Raw genomic sequence first — 10,092 nt, forward strand, 5'->3', positions numbered from 1 at the left:
TCTTTTTTAAATTGTAACACCACTAAAATGTTTGTACCTGGACAAGACCTTGCTTTGAAACATATTTATTGTGAAAATTTTGAAACTGCAACCAAGGCCAATAAGTATTCAAATTTGAGTCCTCATGAAGAATAGAAGTTAGCACAGAGACTGTGCTAATAGAATTCTCACAGCACATACCTGAGGAATACTTATACCTGAAAAATAAAACCTTGAAATGTAGTGGTAAATGTTTTATAGTACTAGAGAGGTAGGAACTTCTCAAGCCAGTTTATTAAATTGGGAAAAGACAGTGCACATCCAACAGAACCAAGTTTTGTTCGGTTCTCTACTTAGAGAAGAATTTTGCACTCCTCTTGGGGCTTAGAACTTTAAAAACTAATGTAGTTTATTATTATTTAACAAGTTGTACTAATATGACTAGATAAAAAAAATTGTTCCTAAATGTACTAAAAATCTGTTTTCAAACTTAGATGGTAGAGTGTGTCTTTAAAACAATTAAAAGAGATCTGAGAAAAATCCACCCTGTTATAAACACATATAAACTAGTTTGTGTGTGTGTATGTGTGTGTGTACGCGCGCGTGCATATAATCTTACAAAGTTAACACATAAGACAATCTGCTATAAGGTACTTTCTTAAGGAACATGTACTATTACTTATATTTCTAAGAATGCCACATGTTGAACTTGTGAATATTTCATATAAAGATTCCCCTTCTCTGAAATAAACTAACAGTCAAACTTGTCATTCAAACTTAGAGTTGAAAATTTTACCTGTAACTTGTGTATTTTTTTAAATTGGTTGACTTACAAAGTTCATATACATTGTGTTTCACGCTATTTATTCACATTGTTTCATACAATTATTCACTAAATTTTATAAAATTAATCAGTTTTGAACCTTGCCCATAATTATGTTTTATAAAATTAATCACAATTGGACGTTGTCCATAATTACCCCTTCTTGTCACCTGGATCCTTCCCATTTACTTCCTCCCTCCCTCCACCCACCAAACTGTGCAACTCTGTGGTTTTACCCCTACTCATCCTCACCCCTCTGCTCCCACTTCTCCCCTCCTTGAATTCCCATACATGTTGTACTAGTTATCCTTCGATTTTTACAATAAAAATAATGGTCTTATGCAGTATTTATCCTGTTGAGACTGTATTGTAACTGGTGTATTTATGGATTTTTTTGTTTCCTGTGTCTAATGGAAGATCAAGAAATGTTAAAAGACAGTACCATTCTGTATCATTCACTTGGCTTCTTTTCTTTTTTTTTTTTCTTCTCCCTTTTCTAAATCATGGTCTCTTCTAATATAACTGTTATTGTGTACCACAGAGTCAGAACTGACCCATAGCTGACCCTCCACTGGGTTTTCAGAGGTACTAAATTGCATGAGAATTGATTGCCCATCTTTCTCCTATGGAGCATTTGGTAGATTCATACCGCATACCTTTTGTGTTGGCAGTATGATTCCTTACCATTAGGCCACCAGAACTAAATGTTACTAATTTCTGTCAGAGAATAACAGCTGAGATGTCAGAAAACTTTTTTTTATGTCAAATCGTAGTAGAAAACTAATACAGGACCGAAGTGGGTTTTGTTGTTGTTTTTCTGGAAGTCTTGACTTCGGTCTGATCTTCAGAACAAAGCGTAATCCACAAGTCCCGGGAGTCTGGTGTGGTGGACAGGACCTGGGACTGAGTCTGCCGATTCAGGGCCTCTCAGGACAAGGCCAGGCACTGCTTTGACATCTGGCCTTAGGCAAGTCATTTAGCCAGTCTCAGTTTCTGAATCTGCATACTCTCTGTGCAGATATAGTGGTACTTTGGAGAATTAAGAGGATTACACAAAAGTACTAAGTATGATTTCATTACTTATCAGCTGCCTGTCAAAAGCCTTGTCAGCATAGCTTGAAAAAACAGGAACATGACACTAATCAGATCTTTGAAAAAGGACACATTCATCATTCATTTATTATCTTAACTAGCACAAGTTATTGTCTTAAGAAAATCATTCCGATAAAAAAAATTACACTGTTGAGGCGCTAGATTTCTGATTGCTGTGGAAACAGGCGCTTGCAGCACTCACATACAGAAGAACATAAGCTCTGTGTCTTGTCACAAAGTGGCTAGTGAGAGGTGGTTATTTCACCCAAATGAATATCAGGTGGCAATGGCATTTTCTTTAATCACCTTAAGAGTAAGTTTGGCTTTATTGGAAGCAGATATGATGCAGAATATTTTTTTTCTCATAAAATAGAGAAATTGTAGTAAATAACTTCTCCCCTAGGATCACATTTATATTATTTGACCCAGTACAGGCGGTTTCAAGCACTCCACTCATTAGCCTGGCCCAGGAAAGCACATGAGTGGATACATATCCTAGATTACATAGGGCATATTTCTGTGTTTGTTGTATTTCTTTTATATTAGATTTTAAAGGCCATGTATGCAAGGCTGCCATTTAACCCCCTTTCATGTTAATACATTAGCCTGTTTTGCACCCTCCTCTTACCCTACACTCTTTGCTATCCTTTTTTTGTTGTTTTTTTTTAAATGTTTATAAATAAAATCGTGTACCAGAGTTTTACTACCTGCTTGTTTGAGTGCTGAAAGCACCTCAAAGCCAAATGTGTGTGTCTTCCTAACAGGTCAGCAATGAAATACTGAAAAGCTCACCAGCATATGCAGTGAGTAGGAAAATAAAAGATATTAACAATGGGCTTCATACTGTTGAGAAGATGTTGCAGCAGAAGAGCAAAAATATTGAGAAAGCTCAAGAAATTCAGAAGGTAACCCTCCTGTTTTAACTTCTTTCATCATTGGATATTTCTGACACACTCTTCACCAAATGTATCAAGGCATGGTCTCCAGTTCACTTTGAACCATGGCATCCCTACCTCAGATGCAGAGTCGCCTTGTGGAAAATGTTGCATTTAAGAATTAATCTCACTTTCCCTTGGTGGGAGTATGCCTTCATTTGGAAAAGCCTATCTGATTGTGAAATGAGATCTTTTGTAAGAGAAAGAAAAGAAGGGAATTATCTTGAGCTCAAGGATACAGAAACAATTCCTTACTGTATGGAAAGTTTTAACAGCTTTCCTTCAGACTTGTTTAAGGAAGAAATAAAAGAATAAATATGTCAAATTTGTTTCTCTTGTAAAACATCTTAGGACAATTGTGTACTATATAACTATAAAACTGTACATCTTAGAGTTACTTAGTCCCAAGCCAACTTTTGCATATGGAAAATATTTTAATTCTAAATCTAAGCTTCAAGGGACTATTCTAATGTAAATGTTACTGTTGTTATGTGAGATTCTATGAACAATGGCTCTGAACCCTGCCCTATCCTGTGCCATCCTCACCAACTCCAACACACTTGAGCCCATTGTTACACTGTGTCAGTCCATCGTGTGGAGGGTCTGCCTAACTTACACTGAACCTCAACCCTTCCAAGTCCTTCTCCAAGGACTGGCCCCTCCTTGCAATATTCCCAAAGTATGTGAGATGGAGTTTCACCATCTTTGCCTCCAGGGAGCACCCAGGTTAAGCTTTCTTCCAGGACACACCAGTTTGTTCTACTGGCAGTCTATGTTGATAGTCAGTACTCTTCTCCAGCACCACAATTCAAACTTTTAAAATAGATTAGAATATGACTTACCATTGAGCAAAATCTTGGACTCTTAACCAATGAGACTCCTAAACCCACTGCCATTGAGCCAGATCTGACACATAGGGCCTCCATCAGATTTTCAAAACTCTAAATCTTTCCAGCAGGAGATTGTTCGTCTTTATCCAGAGGAGCAGCTGGTGGATTTGAACTGTTGACCTTTGATTAGCTGTCTAACACATACATACTATATGCCATCAGAGCATTCTTCTTCCTCCCCCACCTATTTAGATAATGTAATTTATTTGTTTTGTTTGTTTATTTATTTTTAAAAAGGTCTGGTTTATTTTTAATTTTGTTGACTCCCCAGCGCAGTTGTCCATCATGGATAACAGACAACATAATTTGTTGTTTTCCTTTTTAGGGCTTTAATTTCCACCCCCCCCTCCCCCATACACTTTAGGTTTACCATTGCTTCTTTTTATAATAATTTGTAGCCATTTTGTTTTATAACATTAATCATCATTGGTTAATAGGATTAATTCACTGCAATATGTCACAAGCTCCTTAGTGTGCATTGCCTTTCCCAGGTTATGTAATTATTAATTTTATCCCCCCAACCCCTGTTAAACCTTTCAAGATTGATTCTATTTGTGGGTAAACCTTTCCTTGTTGTTGTTATGTGCTATCGAGTAGCCTGCAACTCATAACGACCCTATGTACAACAGCCCTAAAACCTGCTCTATCCTGTACCAACCTCACTGTTTCCGATACACGCACCCCAACTCCCCCAGTCACTGAATCAATCCACCTCACAGTCTTCCTCTCCTACACTGGTCCCTCCACCCTTTCAAGCATGTCGTCTTTCTCCAAGGACTGGTCCCTCCTCGCAACATGACCAAAGTATGTCAGACCAAAGTCTCAGAAACCCTTGCCTCCAAGGAGCAGCCTGGTTTAACCCTCTCTAGGGTGAACCTGTTCATTTTCTTAGCAGTCTCTAGTATATTCAATATTCTTCTCCAACACTACAGGTTAAAGGCATCAATTCTTCTTCTATCCTCCCTAGTCCAGCTCTCTAATGCATAGCAAGGGATTGCCTGTATCAGGCACACTTTAGTCTCCAGAGTGACACCATTGCTCTTCAGTACTTTGAAGAAGTCCCTAACAGCAGACTTTCCCATTACAATTCATCTTTCAATTTCCTGGCTACTGGTGTCAAGAGTGTTGACTGTGGAATCAAGCAAACTAAAGCTGTGAACAATATCAATCTCTTCACCACCCATCCTGATGTTGCCAGTTGGCCCACTGATGAGAATTTTTGTTTTCTTGATATTGAGCCTCAATCTATATTGAAAGCTGCAGTCCTTGACACTCTGCAGCAAGCACTTCAGGTCAAGCAGGGTTGTATCATCTGCATAATACAGATTGTTGATGAATCTTCCTCCAATCCTGATGCCACACTTCTCCTCATACAATGGCCTTATACCATAATCATCTTTTTGTGACTGATTTAAGTCATTTAGTGTATTTGTTGCAGATTCATTCATATTGTGCAATATTTCACAAATTCTTCATAGATTTTTTTTTATAGTTTTTTAGTGATATTTACTACTCTATTGTGTCAATGTACCATGGTTTCTTTAACTATTCATCCTTTGATGGACAGTTAGATTATTTCCGTCTCTTTGCCATTGTAAATAATGCTGAAATAACCATAGGTGTTCATATCTTAGTTTATACCACAAATCTTATTTCTTTGGGATACAGACCTAGTAGTAAGATAGATGGATCATGTGGTATCTCTATTCCTAACTTTGTAAGAAAGCACAGGGCTCGGCTCCTTCATGAATAAACATTAAGTACTTGATTCATCCAGTTAAATATTTCCATTTTTACAAAGTACATTTTAAAGCAGGTGATTATTTTTTTTTTCTGTCCAGATAATTTTAGATTTGCATCTAACCTGTTGGTTTCTATATCCAAAAGCTGTTTTTCTGTGTTTTTTTTTTTCAGATTCAGATCTCTAGAAGCTTCCTCCATGGCACCAAGTCAGAACAGTTCTTTTCATTGTGTTTTTGACAGAAATCACCTTATAGATAGTTTGTGGTGTCTGCATAAACTTCCTTTTGACATATTACCTAATCCTTCTTGAAAGGTTAGGGGTACGGTGCCCTTGTTGTCCGTCACTGACCTCTGGAAATGTCCAGGTCTTCCTGTTCCTCCACTGCTAATTCTGAGAAAGATAAATGTGGTTGGAGTAAGAGAGCTCAGAAAAAGGGGTTTCTCAGGCTGAATCACAGATGATTGCTATCCGTAAATGAAAAGCTGTGTCTGGGTGAGGTTTGGGGTAGTATTGTCCAAGAGCAGATGCCATGGAAAGTAGATTAACACAAAAAGCTGTCACGTCTTTATTTATGTTACAATTTTTTTTTCTCTAGAAAATGTGGGATGAGCTAGATCTCTGGCATGCTAAGCTGAACGAGCTGGACTCTGAAGTCCAGGACATTGTTGAACAAGATCCAGGACAAGCTCAAGAATGGATGGATAATTTGATGGTTCCCTTCCAGCAGTATCAGCAGGTGTCACAGAGGGCAGAATCTAGAACCTCACAGTTAAATAAGGTACAGCTGGAACACGTGCAGTTGTAGAATAATGTCACTGATAGGAGTTTTAAAACAAAGGCAGACAGTAGAGACATAACGAGCTTCCGTTAAATTGTCACTTACAGGACCTGAGGCTAGAGCCCAGAGGTGGGTTCAGGAGGGCATGGAGAGAACATTGTCACTGTTGGGACCGACATTAGAATTGTAATTGCAAACAATAGTGCTCGTGGCAATTGGTTTTAAATGGCTGAATGATCCCGCACAGCTGGCAGTGGAAAGTGGCATAAATAGAAATTGCTCACTCATGCCCCTCCTCATCATGTGGCACCTTAATCATGTGACAGGAAACCATAACTGAGATCTACCGATGGACAGTCAGGAGATCTGATTGGACAAATAGGAGAACTAAGTGTCCAAAAGTCATTCACAAACAAGATGACCCCTGCCCCCACTAAGGATCATGGGGGCGTCCAGCAAGAACCAGATGTATCTTAGTCTTGGGGGAACCTGGGACATTACAAGGCAAGGCAAGGGGGACAAATTTTAACTCTGATTTTCAGAATAAAACATAAAATGAAGATTAGTTCCAGATTACCTAGAACTCTTGCCAAGACAAAAAGCACAGAACAACCAAATACACTGTGCTTGAGTCAGGCTGGGCTCATGGCGACGCACCACCCAGTTTCTGAGGTTGTCAGTCCTGTGCAGAACCCAACTAGCTCATCCTTCTCTCACAGAGCTGCTTGTGGATCCAGACCGCTTCCCTGTTGTTTAGCAGCCCAATGCGAGGGCCACTCCAGCAGGAGTAATGCTAGAATTGTTACTAGGTGCTGTCAAGGAGAGTATGACCTACAGTGAACCTGGACACAACAGACCTGATCCCTGTCCTATTTGTACCATCCTCTTTATCTCTGTCACCTGGAGTCTATTGCTGTTGTCGCTGTGTCAACTAAAACAATTAGAATGATAGAGTCAATATCTTAACCTTTCCACCTGTGGTCAGGGTTAAAGGTAACCTGAAAGGGCGTGGTCAGATGACCCCAATCTGACAGTAGCAGTTTTCCATTCAAGAAGCATTCAACTCTCAAGTGAAAGCAGTAAAAGACATTAAGTCAGAATTTGTCTTATATCCCTTTTACAGGCCACAATTAAGATGGAGGAATATAATGACCTTTTGAAGAACACTGAGGCTTGGATAGAAAAGACCAGTCATTTGCTGGCCAATCCTGCCCAATATGACTCTTCCAGGACCCTGACTCAGCATGCTAGCTCGTTGCAGGTAAGCATTCTTTACATGGACCAGGAGTCACAAAGTATTTGTATTATTGCCTGGCTGACGAGCACGGTGATTTGATTTTTTACTGTTTCCTATACAGTATGCTAGCTTACCTCTTTCTATGCCAGGTGTCACAAGGAGCTTTGAGAGACTAGGGTTTAGGTCTTCATATCTTTGAGAAGTACTTTGTAACTTTGGATAATTAATGTCCCCTTCCTTGACCTCTGTCTTTGCCATCTTTGCATAAAAATGTGTATTGGGTGATGTTGCAGGATTGGGGTTGACAACAAGATAGCCCTTGGAGCCTCCATCTCCTTATGCACATGATCTGTATAATTTCCCACTACCCTTAAGTGTGGGCATGCATATGGATATTATAAATACTCCCCCTTCATTGATTAGCTTGTGTTCTAAGGCAGGGGTATCATGTACATGATTACAATACATTATGTAAGACCCATTGGTAGCAGACTCGAGAGAGGTTCTCTTGCTAGCTCTGGAAAAATAATCGTGTGAGAAGGCCCGATGGCTAAGGTCCAAGGGTGAGAAATTGATAGTAATGCCTTGTCAACAGCCAGCAACAAAGGATAATCTCATTCCTACTGTTGAATCTGCCAACAAGCTGAATGACCTTGGAAGAAAACCGTGACCTCCGGATGAGATGCACCCTAGTTTGTCACCTTGATTGCTTCCTTGTTAGGTCCTAAGCAGAGGACTTCTTGAAGCTGTGCCCATACTCCTTGAAATCGATGAGATGATAGATTTCTCTTGTTACAGCACAATAGAAAAACAACACACAGTTCCTTCCTTCCAACTCTAGCATACCATGATTCCAGATTTCCCTGGTACCTTGTGTCTTGAGGCACACTTACAATGAGAGGTGAAAGGACTTCCTGCCCCAGGGTTATGAATGAAAAGATCTTCCCAACACTGAGTCCTCACTCTGGTTTTCTTGTAAAGGCAAAAGTTCCCTTTGTCTCATAGTTTATGTAATTTACTGATGAGATAGAATGCCCTCTGAAAAGTATTGCTTTCTAACTATCTGTACAGTAATGAGACATCAAAGTTGACATCCAGCTGCGTTGAATAACTTTAGAATGGCCCAATGCGTTCCTAAAGCAGCTGCTGACTTCATACTTCCTTCCTGTTGCAGTTTCTGAGGGAGGCACATCTTACCTTAGTCACAGTTGTAAAGATACTGCATTCAGACCTTTTCCTTTTTTCTCCTCTTAGCTGTGATTTCTTTTGTTCCTTCAGCCCCTTTTAGGTTGCCTGCTCATGTCATTAAAACATGTCATCATCTTCTTCTTTTTAATAATTTCTATGATTCACCATTTTTAAAGTTTGCCAGGATGAAAGACGTAAAATGCATTTTTCTTAAGTGCTTATTATGAGTAAAAAGAAAAAAAATCTGTGTAAAAGTCCACTGAGGCCAAGCAGCTGGACTTCTGACACTTTCTGCTGACACAAATGTAAAAGCCTAACAGTGTTTCTCAGGATGTTCAGGGCGTTTTGAATTGCTGGATTTTGTTTATGACCTGGAGCTGAGAAGAGGAAACGGGGACATGGAAGGTGCAGCTGTATTTCTTACACAGTGTATCTCCATAGAACCTACCTACTCTTTTCTAGACTATCATGCATATGGAATTATGTGATGTAAAGCTTTTTGTGTCTGAGTTTTTCATTGTAACTTAAAGTCTTGGGGATTCATGAAGCCTGTGGTGTGAATCAGTAGGGAATGCTTTGGATATTTGAGCAGTATCTTGTTCTGTAGAAAGGATGCATCTTGCTTTGTTTCTAGATAGTGTATGTTATTGTTTTATAAAAAAATTACTCCAGTAATTCAACTCAACTCATTGCCTTCAAGTGAAAACCTACTCCTAGCTGACCCTCTAGTGGGCTTTTGGAGGCTGTGATTTGCACGAAAGGAGAGTGCCCACCTTCCTCCTGCAGATCTCCTGGTAGATACGAACTGCCAGAGAGGCGTGACTTTGGGGTCTTTAGCTAGGACTCATCCATCTCCCTAGGATTATACCACCAACTCCACTCCAGAAGTTAGCATCTTCAAACAGTGAACACTTAGTTATACAATTCTGTGGCTCAGGAGTGAAGGTATAGCTTAGCTATGCCTCTGACTCATAGATTCTCATGAGAGGATGCACTCAAGTTACTGGCCAAGGCTGCAGTCTTAGCTAGAAGTTCAGCTTGGATGAAAGAAAGTACAGATCTACTTTGAAGCTCATTCAGACAGGTATGGTAGTCCCTCCCACTGCTCTGAATTCATCCACTTGAACTTGAACTGCAGCAGGCTTCCTTCAGAACAACAATAAGAATGCAGATACAAACAGGAGTGAGAAAACTCCCAAAATAGAAACCTTTTTTTTTACCCTAATTATTAGTTTCAGCAAGATATTAAAGCTAGATTCAGAAGAGGTCATGGAATGAGAGACATCATTGCTGATATCAAATGAATGTTGGCTAAAAGTAGAGAAAACCAAAGGATGTTTACCTGTGTTTAAGGATGTTTACCTGTGTTTTATTCACTATGCAAAGGTGTCAAATAATGTGGATCATAATAAATTATAGATAAATT

At 39.3% G+C, this 10,092-nt stretch overlaps 1 protein-coding gene across 1 annotated transcript in view; it reads left to right on the plus strand.

Annotated features, from left to right (window-relative positions):
• The window catches only part of SYNE2 (spectrin repeat containing, nuclear envelope 2), a 342,029-nt gene that overhangs the window by 168,537 nt on the left and 163,400 nt on the right, over positions 1-10,092 (plus strand). The window contains exons 54-56 of the mRNA XM_006891797.1: positions 2,659-2,799; positions 6,059-6,241; positions 7,365-7,502. Coding sequence (XP_006891859.1) covers positions 2,659-2,799; positions 6,059-6,241; positions 7,365-7,502 — 462 coding nt within the window. The remainder of the gene's footprint in view (positions 1-2,658; positions 2,800-6,058; positions 6,242-7,364; positions 7,503-10,092) is intronic.

This window comes from Elephantulus edwardii, unplaced genomic scaffold (assembly GCF_000299155.1).
Source record: "Elephantulus edwardii isolate Elephantulus edwardi_28Jun2011 unplaced genomic scaffold, EleEdw1.0 scaffold00104, whole genome shotgun sequence".
NCBI classification, from domain to species: Eukaryota; Metazoa; Chordata; class Mammalia; order Macroscelidea; family Macroscelididae; genus Elephantulus; species Elephantulus edwardii.